A 26,071-nucleotide genomic window follows, 5' to 3' on the forward strand; every position below is an offset into this window, starting at 1 on the left:
ATGATAGCCCTTTCCTGTACATAAAGGAAGCACTCCTTTGCTTGGGCTGAATGGTGAATACTTGAATTGCTGAGTTTCTCTTTTTTGTTTTAAAATCTAACCCTATTTTTAAAATCTACTCCTTACCTTTCCCTTCCTTATTCTAATTGAGCCAAAAGATGCAACATTTTCAATGGTATAAAAGGTTTGCTGAGACATGAACTCTGCACATGCACAGAGGCTAGATCAGCTAAAGAAGAGAGAGAGAGGAAGGGGGGAACTGTGGGGGGGGGAGAGGAGGTTTCTTCCAAATGTAAAAGAAAACTTGGAACCATCAGGGAAATCACCCTTAATGTGTTTTGCTTCAGGGGCTACTTAAGACAATAGAGTTAAGTACTGGACATGCCAAATTCTTTTCACAGGTAAATATCAAAGCACTCCCACTGTGAGTTCCTCTCTTGAGTAGTTTCTCCCCCCCCCATGGGATTTAAATTTTATAACAGTTTTTTTTTGTTTGTGTGTGTGTGTGTGTGTGTATGCCTATGCATTTTAGGAACAGCATTTCCTGACAGACCTCTCACATAAAATAATTTTCCCTTTCAACAGGTGTGTATATGCCTATGCATTTTAGGAACAGCATTTCCTGACAGACCGCTCACATGAAATAATTTTCCCTTTTAACAGAGTGTCCTTTCTTTTCTCCCACAGCACAAATGATAATGAGGGGATGCAAACAGTGATTTAAATACTCTATAAAAAGTAATTGCATTTGTTTTTCTTTTTGTTTTTCTTCCCTTAAAGGCAAACAGTCACTTTCTTTCTGTTCAGCAAAACAAGTCTGAATCCCTGCTATATTAGTTGATTTCCATCTATCTCTTTGTGGCTTTGACATTTTTTTTAAGTTACAGATAATCTGTTTTCATTTATTTAATCAGTTTCTCCATGATGTCTATGAAGTTAATCGAAGCACAACCAAACATTGTTTGTGGAATGGTACTTGTTTACCTTTGGCCTGAGCATTTCTTACTAATTCTGTCATTTTGGCTAGTGCAAGGTACCTGCACAACTTTAAAATTGCCATTCATTTTTATTGGTATTAACTCATTTCCCAGTATTCCGCTATTAACATTACAGCTGATGTCACATCAAAAAAACACTTTTATTTTCATTTGGGATGTTAGAATGCCAAAACAGATTACTTCAGGTTACTTATTAATTGTGTGTCTTAGCATTTATTTATTTTTGGTTCCTCATAGCTCATTTTGTGTGTTTGTGTTTTACTTTGGGGACATGTTCATCACATGTTGAAAGTCAGTCTCATGAAGTTCTTTTATTGGATAGCACATGGTGAATTTTAAGTTTTCCCCATTGTTTTCCCATTTTTTTCCAGTCCAGTAGTAATATGTGTGGTTTTGATAATATCTTTGTACTATTTAATAATAGGTCTTTTCTGAATCTGATGTTTTTGTGTCAAGTTTGTTTTCATCTAACTGATAATCTAATTTTTTGCTTTCTTTTTATTTTTTTAACCTTTGTATTTTTTACAGTTCTCTTTCTATACATGTGGAGTAATTTTTTATTTTATAATATGAAAAGAACAACAACAACAAAAATTAAGTGAAGGAGAGCAAACAAACTTAGCAGATAATAACAGTAATTATGTGGAAATGTGATAATAATATTGAAATAAATAAAATGCTTAATATGCTAAGATTTGTTATTATTTGCAGCTTCCCATGGAAACTGGAGGACATCCTTTTTGCCTTTTGCCTCTTTCTTGTCTAACTGTGTTTTTTAAGTCTCCCCAAAACCCTGCCCCCTTACAGGATATCACTTCTACAGATGTGCAATGATGAAAAGCAGCAACAACCCCTCAACTCACAAGACCTGCAACACCAGAGTTTTCAAAGTGCCCACAGTTATCTCTTTCAAAGGCTATAGACTGACGGGGGGAGTGGACCTGACAAAGGGGGGAGGAGTTGAATTGCAAGGACATTTTCCCACTTTTGAACCTCAAGCCTCTGCTCCAGGATTCAAAAGATACATGCGTAAAAGATCACAATTGTGTCAAGATATGCAACTGATATTTAATTAGTTTGTTTTGTTTTAAGTGTTATTATGTAGGAATGTTGAAATGTGTCTGACAATGTGTTATTCCCACAAAGGGGGGGGGGGCTATTTTGTGTGTAATTATTTTTATGTTTAATGTCTTATTGCTTGCACACCAATTCTCATGCATTTTATACTTTCTGATAGCTCACACTATTGTGTAGTCCAATGTTTAGATAACCACATTTCATTGTCCCACCTGGCACTCTGCCAACTTTCCCTAAACTTGCTTTACCAAGGAGAAGCTTCTAAGAAACATGAAGGTGGATATGCTTTGGTTTAGCAGGAATGATCCCTTATAGACTTAAATTGACTTATTTGGACAACTGCCCTTGTTAAGAATGGTTTTCTTTTAACAGATTGCTTTGAAGAGTTGAGAACCATGGGGCAAGGTAAATTCAAATTGGACTCACGTTTGAATTGGGCAAGTGTATCCAGGCTGCAATTAGCTTTTTGGTCCTTTAAGTGCAAGTGAGCAACTTCTCATGAGTCCAAGACCACAGCCTACAATAAAAATCCCATAGCTAAAGGCCAAGGCGAAGACCTCTCCCTCACGAGATGCCCAAACCTGTGCCAGCTATGGTGAATGCCAGGCGACATGGTTAAATGAAAGCCCTGAGGGGATTCAACAGACAGGATATCCTGTGTTGCTGTAGCACTATGTCAGTGTGAGACCACAGAAGAGCTACCTTGACACCTGAGAACACAAAAATGGCGGGGGGGAAGCAAACTGCACTTTTCAGTCATTAGTTGACCTTCCTGCTAGGTGTAAAGCATAGAACACTATTGAGTAAATGGTCTCTCCCAAAGTGTTAGAATGCCACAAGTAATTTAGTAGCAAGACGCAACATGTGTTATTTTTATATGATATATTTATACAAACACATCCATTTACAACATACGATGTTATTATTTGTGGGGCAAAAATTTTTAAGAAAAATTCTAGCCCCAAAGGGGGGAATAATGTGATAGGAATTTTATGGTCTTAAATATATAGTAATGTTCATAACTGCACATACATAGATCAACACAGGAAAGCCATCCTGGAACCATTTTGATTCCTAAACTGAGCAAATGTTTCTCTGCAAGGTTAAACTGGAAAAGCCTCCCCATTGTCTGTTTCCTCACAAATCCTGTCTCAAAGAGATGAATAAGGTGTGAGCCTGTGACCTGGCCCAGGAAATAAGTATTTTAGCACTACAAAAGAATGGCCAGGCTCCCCAGAAATCCAATCAAGCAACCTGCTAGACAGGAGATAAACAAGGAGAAGAGAAAAACAACATTTAAATTTCTGTGATGTAGGTGGGATGTATCTGAGGGGTGGTCTTAGGTTGCACCCCTTCTGTGATGTATGCATGATGTTTCTGGGGGTGGTCCTGATCTAGAGAAGGGGAATTTCAAAAGTCTTTATAAGGCCTTGCAGGCCATTGTTCTGGGTCCTCTTCCTCTCCTGCGTGTGAGGGGAGTACCCTGTTGCAACAGATCAATAAAGATCAAGCTTACTAGCTGCTTTGCTTCTCAATATTCTCTGGTTGGCCTCTGTTATTTTCTCCTACCAATAGGGAACCTATGTAAGGACTCTATATGGGCTCTTGGATACCCCATAAGGGAAAAGGGCATATTTTTATTTACAACACTCTCTCTTTCCATTTCTGAGCACATACCATTCGGGCTGCCATAATTGCACAGAGAAATAAGTTCCTTTGATCTGTGGGGACCTGCATTCCAAATATTCCTAACGAAAAGGTTTCTGATCTTTTTATAAAAGTTTTCTTGAACATTTTTTTTCCCATTTCATTATATATCATCTCCCAGAAATGCTTCACAAATTTACATGTCCACCACAGTGTGTATGGAGGTCCTAGGCTGCCCAGGCAACTAGGCCTCCCCCCTCAGCCTCTCTGTTGTGGCCCAAAGGAAAACACGCGCAATACATCTGGCATCAACTTGGTGGCAGCGAGTTGCTGGAAAGAGGCGTACAAGGCGCCGTCTAACCATCTTAGGGACTCCACTCTGAATTTGTGTAGGGTTTATTCCATAGTCTTGTTGTTGTTGTTTAGTCGTTTGGTTGTGTCTGACTCTTCGTGACCCCATGGACCAGAGCACGCCAGGCCCTCCTGTCTTCCACTGTCTCCCCCTTCATGGATCACTGCCTTGCCGTGGCGAAGGGGCTTGAATAACTCAGAGAAGCTATGAACTATGCCGAGCAGGACACCCAAGATGGACAGGTCATAGTGGAGAGTTTTGACCAAACATGATCCACCTGGAGCAGGAACCGGCAAGCCACTCCAGTATCTCTGCCAAGAAAACTCCATGGACAAAGACAACAGGCATTCCATAGTCTTATCTTCTCCCAAAGATATCCCGCAAAGCAGCGGAGGTATAGGATCAGCGTGTTCCTTCTCCTAGGTGGGCTACCTTCCCAGGTTGAAGAGCCCCATCTGCCCCTCGCTTCCCTCTGCAGCACATGCAGAAACCATCTTCTTGACTCTTGACCCACTATTGGTCTAATCTGCTCAATCCGTCTTTGCATGCAGGGGAAGTCCCTAACTCACCAGCTACCCTCACCTGGCTTAGCCAGCCGGTGGAAGCCATTCCTGGGTTGTAGCTGCTGTTGCATGCTGACAGCTTCTAGGAGCCACAGGTGAGAGCTGAGTGCAAGGTGGGAACCAAAGGTGGACAAACTGTCCCAGAAGGAGCACAACATGTCTACCACCAGAGATATACTGCCCCTCCCCTAACACCCCTAAACCACTAAACTAAACCACTGAGCCTCTTGGGTTTGCTGATCGGAAGGTTGGCGGTTTGAATCCCTGCAATGGGGTGAGCTCCTGTTGCTCTTTCCCAGCTCCTGCCAACCTAGCAGTTCAAAAGCAGACCAGTGCGAGTAAATAGGTACCGCTGCGGCAGGAAGGTAAACAGTGTCTCTGTGTGCTCTTGCTCTCGTCACAGTCCTCCATGTACCAGTAGTGGTTTAGTCCTGCTGGCCACATGACCTGGAAAACTGTCTGTGGACAAACACCGGCTCCCTTGGCCTGTAAGTGAGATGGGCGCCGCAACCCCATAGTCGCCTTTGACTGGACTTAACCATCCAGGGGTCCTTTAGCTTTAGCTTTACATTCTCCACTAGTCCAGTAATCCCTATTATTCCTATTTTTTTGTAAACTGCTTTGAGGGTTTCCCCCTCTACAATCAAACAGCATATAACTTTTAGGAAATAAGCAATAAAGTAAATAAATAAAGCAGGCCAGTGTTGTTATGATGTCCATATTGCACATGGGAGGCTGAGAGACAGCATCTTGCTAAGCCTCCTGAGTTTGCAGCTGGAGGAGGATTGGCCATTCCACTTTACCAGCTCATATACCGTATGTAGGGGACGCAGGTGGCGCTGTGGGTTAAACCACAGAGCCTAGGACTTGCCGATCAGAAGGTCGGCAGTTCGAATCCCCATGACAGGGTGAGCTCCCGTTGCTCGGTCCCTGCTCCTGCCCACCTAGCGGTTCGAAAGCATGTCAAAGTGCAAGTAGATAAATAGGCACCACTCTGGCTGGAAGGTAAATGGCGTTTCCGTGCGCTGCTCTGGCTCGCCAGAAGCGGCTTAGTCATGCTGGCCACATGACCCGGAAGCTGTCTGCGGACTAACGCCGGCTCCCTCAGCCTATAGAGCGAGATGAGTGCCGCAACCCCAGAGTCAGTCACGACTGGACCTAATGATCAGCGGTCCCTTTACCTTTTTCTACCGTATGTATACAGAGCATAGATTGCCTTTGTACCTTCTTCCTTCTGCCTCTTATGCCATGGAGAGTTCTCTCCCACCCAGCCCCCATTTGTCAGTCTGGCATGTTCTTCAGGCTCATTCACACATGCAAATTCAGTTGACTTGATGGCTGTAAGTGTGAATGAGTCACTGCAGAACACCACCATTTTCAATATTATGCAATGACTTGGGCCTCATCTTGTACTTCCATTCATTCTCTGTTATCCATAGGACATTCAGATCACGGCCTGGGCATAGCCAGGATTTTTGTGGGGGGTGGGGAGGGCAGAACCGACGTGATTGGTCAGTTAGTTAAATATTTCTATAGTTTTACTTGATGGGGGGGCGGCTGCCCCCCTGGCTACGCCCATGTGCCTCAGTCTGGATTTTTATCATGCCTCTGAAAAGGAGATGGTATGAGAGAATCTGGATAGTGAGAGGGGAAAGTGTGGGAAGGCAGTGATTTGGAGGAGACTGTCACATGGGCAGTGGAGAATTAAAGGAGCGGCAGGAGGCTCACTATCCACATTAAATGTCAGTGAACTCTAGCTCACTCACTGTCATTCAAGTTATCATACATTACAGATGTGTGAACTGCTGTTCATCAGTGGTGAACTTTGGGCTCTCAAATTTCAGCAGTATCCTGTGCAATGCTAAAATCTGGCGCCTCCTACCTCTCACGCTCCATTATACATCATTGTTGCAGTGCCCCCTACAGTGCTGACCATCCAATGCGGCTGAATCAGTCATGCTACCATAAAACTGCCTCTACCTTGGGACCATGCAATATCTATGGGCTGATTCACACAAATGTCCATCACTTTGTGATGGCAGATGTCAGAGCTGCCCAAGGTCCCAGCTCACAAAGGACCAACGCCAGTTCGTTGTTATATACAAAAGTCTTTATTGAAGTTCAGTTTGTCTTTCACATCAGCAGCGTGCAGCTCTACGTCTGAAACTCTAGACTGCCGAAGCTCCGTCTGAGTCTCCTCCCCCCAGACACCAGTTTAAGACCCTAGCCTTGCTCCACCTCTTCCTCTGCTCTTTCCTCCTCTGGGTCCGCCTGTCAGCTGGGGTCTCGCCCTTCCTAGACTCTTCTGACGCTGAGTCCCCTGAGTCTTCTCCCTGCTTCCGGCGGGCTTTAGGACCTGGTTCCCGATCCGGGCTTTCTGCTGTCCCGCGTGCCTGTACATTTGAACTTGGCGCGCGCGCCCAGCCGCTAACCTTCCTCCTGACCGTTACACTGCTCCTGTCACTGCTTCCCCCTTCGGGAAGGTTAGCTGGACTTGACCTCCCCTCCGTTCCCCCACTCTCCGATAGAGGCGTGGTCAGTCCCGACTCATCTTCTCTCCCTGCTGGAGGAGCCGCTGGTCCTGACACTTGGGACTCCTCCCCCCCACTACGCTCTGGTGGGGAAGCTGGCCCTGATCTCCAGCTGCTGCTTTGGGAGTCCCCGCTGGCCCCCCTTGCCCTGACCATCGGCGCCTCCTTCTGGGAATCTTCTGATTCGCTGGAGAAGCTCATGGAATCTCTCGGGTCACTGTCATACTCCCCTATGCTGCCCTCAGATCCTTCCCCTTCGCTCTCCATCTCCTCTCTCCCCTGTACCTCTGTCCCTGAGCCCCTGACAGCAGATATCATAGGTTACCCTCATGGTCCCTTCCAACTCTACAGTTCTATGATCCTATGTGGTGACTTTCATGTGTGAACGATCCACCAGAGATCAAGTGCCAGGCAGGAGTTTACATCTCACCTGATGACATGGGTGGCACTGTGGTCTAAACAACTGAGCCTCTTGGGCTTGCCAGTCAGAAGGTCGGGGGTTCAAATCCCCGTGACGGGGTGAGCTCCCATTGCTCTGTCCCAGCTCCTACCAACTTAGCAGTTCGAAAGCACGCCAGTGCAAATAGATGAATAGGTACCACTGTGATGGGAAGGTAAACGGCGTTTCCGTGCGCTCTGGTTTCTGTCACTGTGTTCCGTTGCAGTTTAGTCATGCTGGCCACATAACCTGGAAAGCTGTCTGTGGACAAATGCTGGCTCCCTTAGCCTGCAAGCAAGATGAGCACCACAACTCCACAGTTGCCTTTGACTAGATTTAACTGTCCAGGGGTCCTTTACCTTCACATTTTTACCTGCTGTCACACCAGTGGCAGATGTACATTTTTGGTTACTCTGAAGCTTGAACTGTTATGGGGGGGGGGGTGCTTTGCAAGCAGCAACGAGTTCTGGGAAACCATTGTTATCTTCTTCAATGGGGTTGCTCCATGACAGATCACCACATTTTATTATTATTATTATTATTATTATTATTAACAACAACAACTACATCTCAGATTTTTGATTAAGATTGCTGTACTGGATTATCTCACTTATCAAAGTTATTGGTGTGAACAAAAATTTGCTATGCCTTATAGTTTTCGAGTTGTGTGACTTATATTGGGTCTACTAGACCCAACATTTTAAACCAGGGTGGACTAAAGTGGGCACCTCTCTGAGATTAAGGTCCCTGAAGCAGTGGCGTAGCGTGGGGGGTGTCAGGGGTGCCTGCCGCACCGGGCACAACATTTGGGGGGGCGCGTTTGGCCGGCCCTCCTCGAGGAAGCAGGAACCCCACTGTCCTCGGACCTCCTCCGAAGGCTGGCGGTGGGGCGGAGAGACCTCCTCCGCGGAAGAGACTCGAGTGCTAAAATCCACGGGTTAGGGGGCGCAAATTACTTGCCTTGCCCCGGGTGCTGACAACCCACGCTACGCCACTGCCCTGAAGCTTGAGCTTCATTAGTTTCACAGTAGATCAGACCCTTGGCGTCACACGAATCCAAAAAAGGTTTCTCTGGTGGAGGCAGCTCGTACTGTCACCCTAGAGAAATCAAGTGCTGTGTGTCGGGCCGGTAAAAGGTTGTACCACGTACCTACACACGTGAACCAGTCCTGTGTTCTCTACAGCACATAGCACATTTGCCAGCACTGAATGAATATGGCGTGGCCAATTTGCCTCTCAGGATGCCAAGATGCTCTGCCCCTACCCTAAATAAGTGTGGCAGAAACACAAGCAACTGTGTGAACCTCATCAAGGGAAGACCAGGTGTTCTCCAGCCCAGGAAGTGTCCTCCTTCTAATAGTCCCATGCCTCTGGCATACAACTGCATGACTAACATCCTATATCAGTGGTTCTCGAACTTTTCCTTCTGGGCCACACTTTCATAACAAAAATTTGCTCACGCCATACTAAATGCTTTTTTTTAAATAAGAAACACATTGGAAAACAAAAAAGAAACAACTTCTAGCAGTGCTTGATTTATAACAGAACACAACTAATTTATAATATGATCATGGACATCCAGAAAGTATAAAGTATAAAGCAATGCAGCTACATAAGGACTGAAGTCATCCCCAAAATATAATCATGAACAAGGCTCTTCCATATGTACTTTGAGTATGTATACAAACTCAGTGAGAGGTGTGAGCTTGCTTTTGCCGGGTAATCTCATTTATATGAGGTCTGACTTGAGACAAACTCTCATCTCCTCATTGACACCAAGAAGTCTTTCCCTTTTCTGATGTTTCATGTTTGTCAGAGTTGAAAATCCCTGGTCACAGCAATACGTCGCGGAGAATATTGTAGAAGAATAGCTAATACTCTTAAAGAGAGGTGTGGATGCTGTTTCTGGTTGTATGAACAAGAAAAATTATTTGGATGCTATTCTATAGTACAGAGCAATGTTCAAATGTTTCTTTGATTGCTCTGCCACACTTGCCATCCTTTGAGAACCACTATCCTATATCCTTTTAAATGTGTTTTGTGGTACGAGGGGGTAATTGGTTTATTTTGTTGTTGTTTCTTGTCTTTATTAAGCATTCGGTGTTTCTCCCCCCTCCTATTTTCAAGTTGTGAACAGCCCTGAGTTCTACAGATGAAGGGTGGCATGTTGTTGTTTAGTCGTGTCTGCCTCTTCGTGACCCCATGGACCAGAGCACGCCAGGCACTCCTGTCTTCCACTGCCTCCCGCAGTTTGGTCAAACTCATGCTGGTAGCTTCGAGAACACTATCCAACCATCTCGTCCTCTGCCATCCCCTTCTCCTTGTGTCCTCCATCTTTCCCAGCATCAGGGTCTTTTCCAGGGAGTCTTCTCTTCTCATGAGGTGGCCAAAGTATTGGAGCCTCAGCTTCAGGATCTGTCCTTCCAGTGAGCACTCAGGGCTGATTTCCTTCAGAATGGAGAGGTTTGATCTTCTTGCAGTCCATGGGACTCTCAAGAGTCTCCTCCAGCACCAGAATTCAAAAGCATCCATTCTTTGGCGATCAGCCTTCTTGATGGTCCAGCTCTCACTTCCATACATCACTACTGGGAAAACCATGGCTTTAACTATACGGACCAAGTACAAATTTAATAAATAACGCAAGCTATTTATAGGCCGCTTTCTCTCTCCGCAGCTCCGTGCCAACTATGGAGAGGAGAAACCGGGGAGGATGAGCTAGGACGCCCCAACTCGACCAAAGTCCCCTCTAAAGTTCCCAGCCCAGCAGCCTCGACAGCCCGCGGCGCGCGCGCAGGAACCCGCCTCCCTGATTCCCCGGGGAGAGAAAAACCCGGGACCCCTCCCCCTTCGCCCCCCGCCCAACCTTGGTCCCTTCCCTCTCCTGCAGCACCTGGCTCCCGAGCCCCTCGCATTGGCTGCTAGCGCCCATCAATCAGCGTCGGGCGCTGCTGACATCATGCTGCAGTACAGGGGCTGGGCTGGCTGGGCTGGGCTGGGCAGTGAAGGCAGCGCCAAGCAGCCAGCCGGAGCTGTCCTCGGTCTCCAGCCTGCGCTCGGTCCCCTTGCCAAGCGAGCGCCTCCTCCTCGACAGCCGGCGCCTGGAGGTGGGGTGGGAGCAGGCGCGAGGCGACCGCGAAGCCCCCTCTGCCAGCGGCCGGAGCGCGCGTCCCGCTGGGGTGGTCGTCCAAGATGGGCAGGGGGCAGCCCCTGGCCGCGCTCCCCCTGGTCCTGCTCGTCCTCGCCTGCGCCCTCGGCAACAAAGGTGAGCGCGCGAGAGAGGGCGTGGGAGAGGGAAGCTCCTCGACGGCGGGCCAGCAAGTGCCAGGGCTCCCCAAGGAGGAGGAGGAGGAAGAGGGCAGGCAGGAGGGTAGGTGGGTGGGTGGTTTGCGCCCTCCGCCCGCGCCTCCCCGACCCTAGCCAGCCATCTGGTCCGACCGGGCGCGCAGCTGTTACGCTGGCTCCACTTCCATCCGTCCATCCCTGGGGCTGCGGGGTGTGTGTGTGTCTGCAGAGACGGAGCTGGGCACCAACTACAGAGGCTCCCCTCGCCGCCCTCTCGGGGCCCAGCCCAGCCAGCCATCGCCCCTTCGCCGCTGCTGGCTCCCCGTCTTCCCACCTGCTCGCTCCCCCTGCAGCTTCAAGTCTTTTCCTGCTGCCCCCACTTGTGCGCCTCTCCTGTTTATCTGCCACCCACCCACCTCCCTCCCTCCCTCGCCTTTCCGTTGGCACACGCCCAGCCCATGTTTTCCAGCCCGTATCGATTCAAAACGCGATGGGGCTTCTTCTTCATCTGCCCCCTCTTCTGTGGCTGTTTGCCCATCGCCCCGATGGATGCGCTTCTTCTGCTTCTCTGTACAGCACCCAAGCCAGCCTCCCCATCTCTCCCCGGGTTGCCTCTTCACAGCCTTAGGTCCTAGTTTGTTCGCCTGTCTGTCGGATTAATTATGGAGAAATCTATAATCTATTTGAGGAGGGGGAGAGAGAGAGAGCGGGGTGGGGGAGCTGCAGAGCTGAACGGGGAGCTGCAGAACACGGTGCAACAGCTTCAGTATTCGAGGCACGGACCCTGGAAACACGCACACACGCATCTGTGTGTGAGAGAAAGAGGGAGAGAGGTTGCAAGGTCTGTGGTCGTGGGCACCAGCAACACGAGAGAAAGTCTCCTGGGGGGGGGGGGGTAGAAAGGTGTGCGAAACTCAGGAAAGGGGAAAAGGCAGAACCTAAACATTTGCGGGTGGGATGAAGGAGATTCTTTGCCATCGCCTGCAGCAGAAGGAAGGACGGAGAGTGCGAAGGAGACTTGATTTCTGTTTCCCCTGCTCTCCTGCCTCAAACCGTGTGTGTGTGTGTGTGTGTGTGTGTGTGTGTGTGAAGGAGGAAGGTGGGGGGGAGCTCTGCAGCAGCATTGGGATTCAGCATGCCTGTTGGTTTTGCAGATCAAGTGGACTAGATATTCTTGCTCTCCCTGATACCCGATTCTGAGCACACGATGCAGCCACTGGTGCCTGACTTGGCCTCTTCATTGGAATTTCTCAGGGAGGTTCAGAATCCGCCCAAGTCCCCAATTGGAAAAGGAAAAGGGGGGGGGGAGCCTCTTCTGAAGAAATCATCAAGGGCTCTTCAAGTGGCAGACGGGAAAAGTAAAGGCTTTATTCCTCTGCTACCTTGCTTGTTACCCCAGCAACAGGGGTATCTTGCACAGCAGCGAATTCCTGTTTTCCATTGGTGGGGTGGCGGCAAGGGGCAATATATGGGGACTCAGAATAGGGTGCGAGATTGGAATGTGTGTGTTGCGTTATAGGTTATGCAGGATTGTGGCAAGTCACAACAAGCAAGAAATAGCAGCATACCAGCAAGAAAGGGGAAATAGTAGATGTTCTGCTGGGTTTTTAAATATGACAACCTTGAAATCAATTTGGTGAGATGAATATCCCACCTTGCAGACCCCCTGTGGCTTCCTTCCCCTTTCTCCAAACCCCCAGTCGTCCCGTCCCCCCCCCCCCCGTATTCCTTCCCAGGTTTTGCACATCTATTCTTCCTCAGAGTTGCAGGCTGCTGTTCCACTGGGGGACGATAACAACACCCACCAAAGCTCCATAGTCCCCAAAGGCAGCTCTTCTAGGCATTTTTTTTCAATAGTGCCTTCTGGTATTGAATGCTAGACATGCACAAGAATATAAGTGCAAAAGAACTGCCTTGCTGGATCAAGACCATTCAAGTCCAGCAATGGCGAACAGGATTCCTCTAGAGTCTATTTATTTCCCATTGTTGGGAGTAGAGCCTAGTCAGCAGATCCCAAACAGAGCACAGTGATAGCATCTCTCTCTCTCTCTCTCTCTCTCTCTCTCTCTCTCTCTCTCTCTCTCTCCCTCTTGTGTGTTTTGCCCTCAGCATCTGGTACTCAAAGGCACACTCAAAGCTACCATCACCAGTGATGTGATAGACCTAACCTTATGCTGCTGAATTTGTCCAATGCCATATGCAGCGGCTCCTAGGGGCAGTCCCCTCCAGGGTTGTTATTTTTTGAGGAGGCCAGGGCCCCTCAGTGTTCAGTCCTTGTGATGTCGTGCACATGCAACATCAGCACATCATGTCTGGCCCCCTCAATCAACTTGAGAAGGTGGCACCTCTGTCCCAGGCTGTTCAAACAGGGCTGTCCCAATACATTCTGCTGCCTGAGGCAAAAGACTATATGGCTCTCCCCTCCTTTGGTTCCATGTAACAAAACTGGACTGGCAACTGAATCTTGCTTCGACACTGGTGATGTGGCATCAGCTTCTGTCATACCTGAGGGCAGCAGGCTGGCTTACTAGGTCTCTGGTGCGCAGAGATCTGTCATCCCAACACTTTGCTGGCATCCACCACATCCCCAGCATCTGCCGCCTGTGGCAGCAGCCTCCTTCTGCCTTATGGTAGGGCCGATCCTGTCATCAAAGCTAATGGCTGTCACCACACCACATCTTGTAATGAATTCTGTAAGGAAGGGTGTTCTTGTCTTGAACACACGGCAAAACATGTTCACTGGAGCTCTCCAGTTCAGGTGTTATTGTGACAGAGTGGATTTTCTTCTATCTATTTTTCTCTCCACCCTGCTCAGCACCCCTGGAATTGGCATGGATCCATAGACTGGCTTTCACTTGCAGGCAGTGCCCCATGGGAGACCCTCAGGAGATACGGAGCCATCAGTGGACTTGCATCTGCGCCATGCTCAAGTCCTGGCTCCATTTGCATGGACTGCTTGCTCCACATGGCAGCTGTGTACATGTCTGCACCCCTTTTTGTTACTCTGGTGGTGCATTTTTGAGTGCTGTGGTCATTGCACAAATGGTAGCAGCTGTAGATACAGCGCCTGGCTTGGAGGTCACACAGATAGTTCTCTAATGTAAGAATGGCCTTGATGCCTGGCGTGTGGACTGGTCTAAGACGTTTTGTTGGAAAATCCAAATGGCATTCTCTTTCTTTCTTTGAATAAATTTTATTAGGATTTATAGAGAAAAAAGCAAAACTTAGTATCAAATATATATTTTTTTTTGTCCAGAACTAAAATATTGATCTAAATATAACAGAAACACAGGAGAAGAGAGAGAGAAAGGAAAGCAGGTAAAACAGAAAGAGAGAGGAAGAAGAAGAAGAAGAAATAGACGAGATTAAAATAAAGAGAGAGAAATAAAGCTCTGCTAATTAACACCGACTCCACGCTGCCAGGAAGATCACCTTCATAAGTTTCATGCTTTAGTGCGTAACAACTCTTCATTTCAGGGAGGTTTAAGCAGATGAACTTATCACTGGATTGTGTCCAGTGGGTCAGGTGTATCAGCCTCCCACTCTGGAAAAGAGGCAAAATTCTTTTTTCTGAATCAATGTCTCAAAATGGCATCCTTCTGAGGCACCCTTGTGGAAGTCCTCAGCAAGCATAAATGGGCTTAGGGTTGACCCATGACCTTTCGCTGCCTGAGGCGAAGGACAGGACGATGCCCCTCCCATGTCCAAGTACAGAACCCAAGTGGCAGAGCAGCTGAATCTGATTTCAACACTGGCAAGAGAACTGTATTTTCCCACCACACCTTGGGGGCAGTTGGCTAGCTTAGAGATGTGCTGGCCCTCCAACATCGGCAGCCTGGGGCAGTTGCCACATTTTGTCTAATGGCAGGGCTGGCCCTGAATAAAAACCCAGAGTATTAGGATCACCACTAATGCCAGTTTCACACCATAAGGCTATGGGGTGGTTCACTGCAAGAACTGGGGAAATTCTGAGGTGGGGAAATTCCCTAAAGGTAGATGCTTTTGAGACGTTGGGCTTGTCCATACTGGAAACATAATGTGGACCCCTTCCCTGTGATGTTCCGGACATTTCCACCTTTAAATGCAGGTTTTTCCAACTGGGATTGAAAACCCCCACATTTAAATAGGGAAAGGTCTGGACAACACTGGGATGAGGAGGACATCTTGTAGATGCCCCTACATCAGTGGAGAGACAGGCTGATGCAAATCCACATTTTGCTCCAGCGTGAATATCTGAATATTCTGAATATCTTCCCAAGGGCTTTAGCATTGCTCAGTTGTGAATGGACAGAGCCCTGTTGCCTCTGTGAGGGATGAGCTGGGTGAGCTGGGGGTCGAAACTAGGCCATTGTGATCTAATCCCAGAGACCCAATTTTATCAGGGATTGGTTGGTGGGGAGGGAGCGTGTTAATTTATAGCAATTCTCCCTTTCTTTGCATTCTCTCTTCACCCCCACCTTCCTCTTGTTTTCCCTGCCCTGGAGGTTGTGTGATAAAGATTAATTTGCTATTTCTGGGCCTGTGACATTTTTCAGAGCCTCCTGCCGGCTGCTGCCTCAATGTTGAGTCTGGACCGGATCCAGCCAACGGGATTAGTGCTTTGGGCAACAAGGAGGGGCCAAGGGGAATATGGCACATGCCAGGGCAGAGCACGGGATATTGGGACGGGGTGGGTGATGCCTGGAGAAAGATGAGCTGAGGCTATTTCAAGGGAGCGTCTTAAGGCCTCAGACATGAATGATGAAAACCTGCTTTTCTCCTTGGGGGTCTTAGGCATAACCCTTTAGTCCTCATTTCCAATCAAAACAAGCTAAGGGCGACTGCATTTGCTCTCACACACCCTTCCCTCAATGTTACTCTGTCTTTTCCTTCTATCCTGACGTCTGCTGTTGAAACCCAGGAGTTGTAAGCTCCTTGCGGGTGGGGATCTGACGGTCTGCTTATGAAATTATTGGTTGCATGTGAAATGTATCGATGGCACTGCCTAGAATGAGGGTGATGATTTGCGCCTGCTAGAGAGTTGCCGAAGGTTCTATTTTTAAGCTTCTTATTGTGTCAAAGCAAACAGATGGGTTTCGGGGGGTTTTTATAGATAGCTTTCCGTCGTTCCGCAATCATTTTCTCTGAATTCAGGGCTAAAATTCCCAAGCTTCCACATCCTCAACCCCATCAAATAAATGTCAAACCACGAGATTTATGAGATTTCAGGATACTTTATTATTATTATGTTACATCGTGAGATGCTTTGAGTAAGGATCTTTCTGGGCAGAATGTTGTTGGTATGGTTGGTTTGTGTGCGTATATAGAAATAAAAGGATTAAACAAACGAAAAACATTGTCTAGCTGCTGAGAAAGGTTGAGAAGCTGCCTGGTCAAATATTGACAAATCATGGTCAACTATCTCTAAAGCTTTTGACATTAGGACAACAGTACAGAACCAACCAGTAGGTTTGATACTGACATTAATAATCACTTTAACAAAAATTCCAAAAACGGACCACTGCTTTTGTAAAATAATATTGTTAATGTAAAAAAAAAAAATGCTGCAAATTATTTATTTTTATTACATACAGTGGTGCCCCGCAAGACGAATGCCTCGCGAGACAGAAAACTCGCTAGACGAAAGGGTTTTCCGTTTTGGAGGTGCTTCGCAAAACGAATCTCCTATGGGCTTGCTTCGCAAGACGACAATGTCTTGCGAGTTCCTGCGGGGGGTTTTTTCCTCCCCCCCCTTTTTCTAAGTCGCTAAGTCGCTAAGCCGCTTATCAGCTGATCCGATAAGCTGATAAGCTGCTAAAAGCCGCTAATAGCGCTAATCCTCTAATCCTTCAATGGGCTTGCTTCGCAAGACGAAAAAACCGCTAGACGAAGAGAATCACAGAACGGATTCTTTTCGTCTTGCGAGGCACCACTGTATTTTATTTTACCCTTTGTGCAAGAGGAGTTCAGGGCAACATGCATAACTCTCACAACAACCCTGCTAAGTAGGTCAGGCTGAGAGTTCATGATTGGCTCAGCTTCATCCTAGGGAGCTTCAAGGCCACTCAGCCTTCTATATCATCTCTCTCTCTCTCTCTCTCTCTCTCTCTCTCTCTCTCTCTCTCTCTCTCTCATCTATCTATCTGTCTATCATATATCACATTCAACTCCCTCCTTTTCCCTCTAAGGCAGCGGTTCTCAACCTGTGGGTCCCCAGATGTTGTTGGACTACAACTCCCATTATCCCTGAGCTCTGGCCTTGCTAGCTAGGGGTGATGGGAGTTGTAGTTCAACAACATCTGGAGACCCAAGGAGCTCAAAGTGGTCACATAGTTCTCCCCACAACATCCCTGTGAGGTAAGTTAGGCTGAGAGGCAGTGTCTGGCCCAAGGTCACCCAATGATCTTCATGGCCAAGTGGGGATTTGAACCCTGGACTCGCAGGTCCTAGTTCAGCACTCTAGCCATTGATGAAATGTGTCCCTGCTTGGAGACATCCGCAGGCATGGCAGGCAGCCATTGGGAGAAGCTGTGCTACGCCTCTGTTTGCCTCTGACTGCTGCAGGGCGAGGGGACCTTGCTAACACATAGAATCATAGATTTGTAGAGTTGGAAGGGACCCTGAGGAACATCAAGTTTCAAGGCAAGAATATGCAGCTGTCCCCTCGGATTGAGGATCAAACCTGAAACCTTGGCATTACCAAACTCATGCTCCAACCATCTGAGCTATCTGCACACTTGACACGATGATAAAATAAAAGCAGGAAGGATCCAGAGAGTGGCATTCTTGGAAATATTTAACAATATTTGATCAGCCAACTGCTGAACGTGCCGACCTTAATCCCGAGTCCCTAAATCCAATTAAAGCTAGTTATATCTTCATTTGCAATTCATTTGCATCCCGTTGCTTTCAACGGAACGCTCATCCCAATCCCATCCTTGTTTTCTCAGAAGTAAGTCAAACTGTTTCAGTGGAACGTATTATGTTTAATATAGATGGGGCTGCACTCATAGCCATTCATAACCTAAGCTGATTTTTTTATTTATTTTTGTGTGGGCAAGGTATTGGGTTCCCCTCAAGTATTTTCTCTATTTTTGTGAAAAGTAGAACTGTATCCTGAGGGAAAGGTATAAGGACTTGGAAAATCTTTATTGGAAAAAATTCTGCATTAAGCTAGAAGTGTCATTAAGCTAGCATCTCTGCCATTTGGTCTCATCTTATTTTATATACAAAAGCTGTGGCTCAGGAACGTAGGGTACTACAGGACTATGTGACTGCCTGGATTTACTACAGTCCAAGGCTATTTTTTTCTCTTCCTTTTTGAAATAAAAATTTGCAGTTCTGATTTAGATCATGGAGCCCTTTGTAATTATAGAGCACATATCCTGGTGCGTTTTATTATTGACTCAGTAAATCATATATCCAGTTCTTTTTTTCTGCAGGGACGCAGGGATATGCATACCCCTAAACATCCATTTACTGTATTTATTTCCCCCGATTTGAACTATAAAATGGTGATTTTCCTGAGTCAAAATGAGAGTACCCCTAAACATTTTTTTTTAAAAAAAACACAGCTTATAGCTGTATCCTATACTTGGCAATTGTGACAACTTGACCTTTTTGTAAAGAAAGAAAACACCCTCCTTTATTTCTTGTTCTTGTTAAAATTCAATAAAAAAATTTGTTGGGGAAATATAATTAAAAGAAAGGTCCAAGGAGGATGCAGGGCTGCCGGCAAGGTGTGTGGAAAAACATGAACGTGAACTCGTGCATATACCTGAATGGTTTTATTCCTGCTCACCACCCTTTTTACACTCCCGAATTTCCCCAGCCAACAAGCACAAGCCATGGATCGAGGCTGAATATCAGGGCATCGTCATGGAGAACGACAACACAGTCCTGCTGAACCCCCCGCTCTTTGCTCTGGACAAAGATGCTCCGTTGCGCTACGCAGGTATGTGGCTGAGAGGAAGACGTGTGGGAGGAAGGTACAAAAGCAGAATTACGGCATTCTTAGATAATGTTTCTGTGCAGCCTTAGCTGCAGTGAGAGACTTTGTAGTGGTGGCGCTGAGTACACTGCATGAAGGCATCATAACTTGTAAGTCACTAGCACACATTTGCTTTGAATTTATTTAATTCGATCCACACTGCTTAAATTACAATTGTAGTATTTATTTATTTTTAAGTGGATGTCAGTTATCCAAGTGTTTTTGTATTCACGGGCTGGGTGGTGGAGGCAGATTTATGAGAAATTTTCATTATATTTGTATAGAGCCAAACTGGATGTGACTTTAAGACGAAGAGTCACCCTTGCCTGGTTTCTTGTTGGTTAACTTAATAGCAGCTGCTGGAGGGCCAGCTCCAGACTGGTATTGCATCTTGGGGAGAGAGGAGATTTAACCCTTTGTTCCCACTTAATAGCCTCATCTGGATTCTACTTCCTTTCCCCACTCTAGTGGCTCTTAGTTAGTTTATCCAAAGCTTACATGCATGCAAGAGCCAGTCATGTGTTTAACACAATGTCCATCTTGACCCTTAAAGATCCAAACTGAGGGCTGGATCCAGACTATGCTCCTCGTGCAGCAATTTATGCTCTCTTGATGCTTTCAAAGAGCTCGTCTTTTGTGTGCTGAAGGAGTGCCAGAAGGGTAGCAGGAGAATATTGCATATGGAGCAGCAAGTAGGGTGGTGAAAGGCAAACGAGGACAGGGATTTTGTACCTTTCATAGTTTTATAGGAGAGGGAATTTTTATTCCTGCTTCTGTACTGCTGTGAAAAGGACAAAACCTGTTTAGCGTACGGCCACCCATGTTTGCCAGACCTCAGGATTTGATCCAAGCTTTCAGGAGTTTAGCTTCATCTGCAAAATCTCTTGCAGAATGACCGTCTCACTCTGGGCTTTACTGCCTCCACGGGCAGGCATCGCTCCTGAAATCTTAAGGTCCACATTCGCACCATGCATTTAAACCAGGCATAGGCAAACTCGGCCCTCCAGATGTTTTGAGACTACAGTTTTCATCATCCCTGACCACTGGTCCTGTTAGCGAGGGATTATAGGAGTTGTAGTCCCAAAACATCTGGAGGGCTGAGTTTGCCTATGCCTGATTTAAACTGATATGATACCACTTTGAACAGTCGTGACTTCCCCCCAAAGAGTGCTGAGAGCTCTTGGTGAGAATTGTTAGCACGACCATGCAGTCTTCAGCAGGCTTCCTCAACCTTGGCCCTCCAGGTGTTTTTTGGCCTACAACTCCCATGATCCCTAGCTAGCAGAACCAGTGGTCAGGGATGATGGGAACTGTAGTCTCAAAACATCTGGAGGGCCAAGGTTGAGGAAGCTTGGTCTTCAGGGTTGCTGTGAAGAGGGATTGGTTACTAAACCACTGTGAGAATTGTAGTTCAGGGATTAGGGGAATAAGGGTCTCCCAACATAGAATTGCAGTGTTGGAAGGGACCACAAGGTCGTTCAACCATTGCTACGGTGTCCTTTCTTCTAGCAGGTCAAGTTAACCAGGTGACAGCAAAAACTGCAAAAGTTTCACCAGATGCAATTAGAATAAGATCTATTATTTGATTGATGTAAACCTCCAGAATGTATTTTTTTTGTATAGTTGAAGTTTTTACCTCTATCTCCAGTTACACTGTATTATACTTTATTGCTACGGCTGGTGGCTGAGGCAAATAAAGAGTCTTCTGATGAAGTCTAACCCACTGCAACGCAGGAATCTTTTGCCCACTGTGGGGCTCAAACTCACAACCTTGAGATTCAGAATCTCCTGCTCTACCAACTGAACAGCCCCTGAGAGTTAAATGGTACATAAATTGTTTAGATAAAACAATAATAAAATCAAAATTAAATTACACACATGGGTAAGCATTGCGCATAATAGGTTTTCCGGCTATTACCAGCAAGAGCTTCTCCGCTGAGCTTCTGTCCTCAGAGGAGCGGCTTCCCCTGGGTCAGGCTGAGGAGGATCTGCAGTCCCAGCTGAAGCTAGACTGCAGGACCTGGCAGGAATTAGACACAGTGTGCCGTTGAAGCCCAAAGCCAGGATCTCAGATGGTGCACTGTGGAAGCCAGAGACAAAAGTTTGATTAGCCAGCAGAACCTCAGTCAGATAAGCAGTCACCTAGGCGTAGCTGTCAACTTTTCCCTTTTCTTGCGAGGAATCCTATTCAGAATAAGGGAATTTCCCTTAAGAAAAGGGAAACGTTGACAGCTATGCACCTTGGCTGTTGGGTTGACAGTGATCTGGATCCCACTGAGGGCTAAAACAGACTTCCAGGGAGAAGGAGGGAGTGTGTTTCAGGTCCTATCTCCCCAGGAGAGATATCTTCTCAGTTAAAGGGTCTGCACTTAGTTCCTGAGGAATGCCCTCTGCTAGGGCTGTGATCCTGCTGCCTTTGGAATGGATAAAGGCAGGATCTGCAGAAATGGGGGAGTTTCTGAGGAAGGATAAGTGGGGTCACAAATTTCAGTGCTACGCCAAAATTTGGCACACCCCGCCCAGTGTGACAGTGCTCCCCTAAATCCGCCTCTGCAGGGATTGTCAGGGTTGGGCAAAGAAACCTCTCTGGCAGTGGGAAATGGAGGGCATCCAGTGCTTCTTTCACTTTCTCATATGTGGAGGTCTCTGGTAGAGGGACTGTGTCCTGTGATGATCCTGGCAGAGGGTCATAACCACAGTCCAGGAAGAGTATGGGCAGATGGCAACCCAGTCTGAGTATGGAGTAGTGCCAGAATTATGAGAATGTGGGTGGTTCCCCCTCACAGGACACCAAGCGGAGGGGGTGCAAAATGATGATGGTGATAGTAATAATACCCACATTTATATGAGTAAACTGTACTAAACATAATAACTGAAAATAAGAAAAAATTAGGGGGTGCCAAATTTTGTCCTTGCTCAGGGCATCGTATTACCAAAGTCCACCCCTGTAGATACATGGCTTTCCAGTCTAGCCTACCAACGAATGAAACACCAACAGAAATATTTTTTCAGTGGTGTTGGGAGAAATGATGGCAATTGACTCCATACAAGCGGACTGCTAGATGCAGCAGTTGGCCCATGGATGCCGTTTCAGATGGTTCCTGTTCAGCAGCCATTTTGTGTGAGGTGGGTCTTTGTGGCAGAAATCTGGAATGTGTTGAGTGACAGGTCTGGCCTAAGATGTTATGATTGTCTGAGGCAGGAAATCTCGAGTGGGAACCCCACAAAAAGCACTTCCCTTCATTTCAGTGGGTCTTGAATAGTAGAACTTCCTTTCAGATTCAGATCTCGTAGTTGTCCAGCAGGAAAATGGGAATATTTGCCTCTGAGATAAGCTCTTTCTTCACATTCCCTTTTTCCTATTTCTGCTTCATGCTTCTGGCAAACCAGGTGAGATCTGTGGATTCCGGATCCATGGGGCAGGGGTGCCTTTTGAAGCTGTGATCCTGGACAAAGCTACAGGCGAAGGATTGATCCGGGCCAAAGAGCCGGTGGACTGCGAAGCTCACAAGGAACACACCTTCACCATCCAGGCTTATGACTGTGGAGAGGGACCTGATGGTGCCAACACCAAGAAGTCCCACAAGTAAGACTGAATATTTGTTTTCCTTTTGATCTGGCGAGATTTTTAGGGAGCTGTCGCATGGGATAGTGTCCTTAACTGAGCCCCTTCCCCACAGAAATACTGTTCGTTTTTGGGAATGTGAAATAATCTATGTCAGATGGCTGTGGGTTGTTTGGAAGTATATAGTAGAGGCAATGTTTCTTTTGAAAATAAATAAATAAATCTGGCATTACTTTGGTGGTCCTTCTGCTGTCAGTACAGCGGTACCTTGGTACTTGACCAAATCGGCTCCCGAATGCCGCAAACCCAGAAGTGAGTGTTCTGGTTTGCGAATGTTTTTTGGAAGCCAAACATCCTCTGTGGGTCCTGCAGCCAATCGGAAGCTGTGCCTTGGTTTCTGAAGGGTTTTGGGAGTTAAACGGACTCCCGGAACAGATTAAGTTCAAGAACTAAGGTATGACTGTACATTTCATAAATACGGACACTGTAGGACACACCACACAAGCTCTCGTAGGTTTCTTTGAGATTTTAACCACTGCCACTTTTTCTTGCCTTCTGCCTGGCAGCTACTGCCCCAGAGACCTCTACTGAAAGGGGCAGTTTTAGAACTCCCTCTCTTCCCCATACTTTTATTTTTGTGGTCCATAGGAAGCCTCAGATTCTCATTCTGAAGTGTAGTTTGTACTGTTGGGGACGCTCCTTGTCAGCAGCACCGAACTGACCCAGGATTTAAATTTGAGCCACATATTACCGCTACCCCTGACCCTTTGGCCGGACCAATTAGCTGGCAAAGGCAGTCCAGCAGCCACTTGAAGTCAGGGAGGGGTGTTTATTTTTGTCATGCCTACAGATAAAACATCTCTTCTGTTGAAAATTCTTAGAATTGGACAACTTTTTGAAGCAGGAATTTTTGGGGTGGCAGTATTAACGTTAAAGATGGGGGGGGCCCAAAAAAAGTCTTGCGATCACCTCGGAGTCAGGTTGCATTCTTGAAACAGAATGTCTCATAGGAAAGAGGCTAATGGTCTAAATTCAGCATCATTTCCTGTGGGGCGTTCTGTCCCCGCAACACAGCTAGATTGTTGAGGGTAGCCAAGCTATTACTTTGAAGCAGCGGCAACGCTTTTCTAAGAAAACTTTTCATCTTTAAAGGTTAAACTACCAACTTGAACAGACGCAGGTGGTGCTGTGGGTTAACCACAGAGCCTAGGACTTGCCGATCGGAAGGTCGGCAGTTCGAATCCCCACGATGGGGTGAGCTCCTGTTGCCCGGTCCCAGCTCCTGCCAACCTAGCAGTTCGAAAGCACATCAAAGTGCAAGTAGATAAATAGGTACCACTCTGGCGGGAAGGTAAATGGCATTTCCGTGCGCTGCTCTGGTTCACCAGAAGCGGCTTAGTCATGCTGGCCACATGACCCAGAAGCTGTACGCCGGCTCCCTTGGCCAGTAAAGCGAGATGAGCGCCACAACCCCAGAGTCGGTCACGACTGGACCTAATGGTCAGGGGTCCCTTTACCTTTTACCAAGTTGAATGTTCATAGATTTTCCCTCATCCCAAAAGATTAATCCGCATAGAGGGAGTTCACTTCTGCGAAAACATACAGCAGCAACTATCGCAACTTAGTCCCTGAGCAGTGCTTCTTTTCCTGGGGGGACACAGGGGGACACATACCCCTAAACATTTTGTGAATCTTTGTACTTTTGTCCATTTACTGTATTTATTTTTCTTGATTTGAACTATAAAATGGTGATTTTCTTGAGTCAAAATGAGAGTGCCCCCTAAACATTTTTTTTAAGAAAAAGAGCACTTCCCCTGAGCAGATGAAGAGTACGTTCCCCTCACATTGAGTAACTACAGCCAGGTCTTCCATTTCTGAATGGAGGGATTCAGCCTAAGACAGGCAGCTTTAAGGCCCAGCATTGCTCTTCTTTAGAAAGGAGCCCCTGACCTTTCTTCTTTCTTCAGGGCCACGGTTCACGTGCGGGTGAATGATGTCAACGAGTTCGCTCCCGTCTTTGTGGAGAACCTTTACCGTGTGGCGGTGACAGAAGGGAAGCTCTATGATCGCATCCTGCGTGTGGAAGCCATTGATGGCGACTGCTCCCCTCAGTACAGCCAGATCTGCTACTATGAGATCCTGACTCCCAACGTCCCATTCCTGATTGACAACGATGGTGAGAACCTAAACAGGCCTCTGGGCTGCTGAATTGCACTGGAAACTGTGGAGCAAGGCTGGTGCAGACTTGCAAATTGTACCACTGATAATTGTTTTGTGGGCAAACTAGATGATACTTGGGAAACATGTAAAATGTTTCTCTGCGTGTGTCTGGATGATATATTTTTTTACTGAAAAGCAGTTGCGGAGGACTGCCAGTTTCAGGGCAGAAATGGCAAGGAGTATATACCATATTTTTTGCTCTATAAGACTCACTTTTTCCCTCCTAAAAAGTAAGTGGAGATGTGTGTGCATCTTATGGAGCGAATGCAGGCTGCACAGCTATCCCAGAAGCCAGAACAGCAAGAGGGATTGCTGCTTTCACTGCGCAGCGATCCCTCTTGCTGTTCTGGCTTCTGAGATTCGGGGGGGGGGGGAATCTTGTTTTCCTCCTCCAAAAACTAGGTGCGTCTTGTGGTCTGGTGCACCTTATAGAGCGAAAAATACGGTATTTCTCCCCACAAACTGGAAAACAACCTGGAGGTGGCAGTTCTGAGAGGGAAAATGGCATGAACGATAAAGGTTAAACAGCCCCTATCTCTGCTACAGTTCTCACTTCTGAACACAACATTTGATGCCGCTTTGCAGTTTAAAACAAATGGAGGCGGCAGTATATTATCTCCAGTGTATTGTCAAGTTTGGCACTTGCTTTTTTGCGAGATGGCAAATATAACTTCGTATCACTCCGCTTTGAACAGCTATAGTTTGCCCCCAAAGAATCCTGGGAAACATAGTTTATAAAGTTGAGTTTTTAAGAGACCCCCGATTTCCCTCACAGAACAATTTACAGAGTGGTTTAACAATCAGTCCCTCTTCCCAGTGAATTCTGGGAATTTTAGCTCTGTGAGGGACATAGGGGTCCTCTTACATTTTTACAAACTAGAGTTCCCAGGATTCTTTGGGGGAAGCCAGACCTGTTTAAAGCGGTATGATACTGGTCTAAACGTATAGTGCGGATAGGGCTTAGGTACGTATGAATGCATCCACACATACTTCAAGGTCAACAAATACTATATTGCAGGAACCAGATTGCCATGTTGTGCGTGCGAATGTTAGCAGAGATTGCACCTAGCAAGCTTAGCTCTTGCCACTTGTTCAGAAAGCACTTAAAGGCAAGCCACATCTGTGAGGATTGATGCTGATTCTCATACTTTTACAGATCTTTCTGCACGTTTTATAGCAGCAAGCCACTGGGTGTACACATACGCTATGGCGTTTCGCCTGTTTGTAGATTTCCTTCCCCCCCCCCAAAAAAAAATTATTGATTTTTACAATATTAATGACAAACAAAAACACAAAACAACAAACATGACAAACATAAATCATAACCTTATTGAAAATAACAGTTATTAACTTTGTAAAGCGACTTCCTCGTTTCCCCTTAGTTGAATTTCTTTGCAAATCCTTGTAATCGTTTTCCAAAACCCAATT

General features: G+C 46.6%; 1 protein-coding gene across 1 annotated transcript in view; it reads left to right on the top strand.

Annotated features, from left to right (window-relative positions):
* Positions 1 to 10,578: 10,578 nt before the first annotated feature.
* CLSTN3 (calsyntenin 3) overlaps positions 10,579 to 26,071 on the top strand; it is a 35,863-nt gene continuing 20,370 nt past the window's right edge. The window contains exons 1-4 of the mRNA XM_083481703.1: positions 10,579 to 10,869; positions 18,700 to 18,822; positions 22,249 to 22,444; positions 24,391 to 24,599. Of these exons, the coding sequence (XP_083337829.1) occupies positions 10,797 to 10,869; positions 18,700 to 18,822; positions 22,249 to 22,444; positions 24,391 to 24,599 (601 nt within the window). The 5' untranslated portion in view covers positions 10,579 to 10,796. The remainder of the gene's footprint in view (positions 10,870 to 18,699; positions 18,823 to 22,248; positions 22,445 to 24,390; positions 24,600 to 26,071) is intronic.

This window comes from Podarcis liolepis (assembly GCF_965112155.1).
Source record: "Podarcis liolepis genome assembly, chromosome: 17".
Lineage (NCBI taxonomy): Eukaryota > Metazoa > Chordata > Lepidosauria > Squamata > Lacertidae > Podarcis > Podarcis liolepis.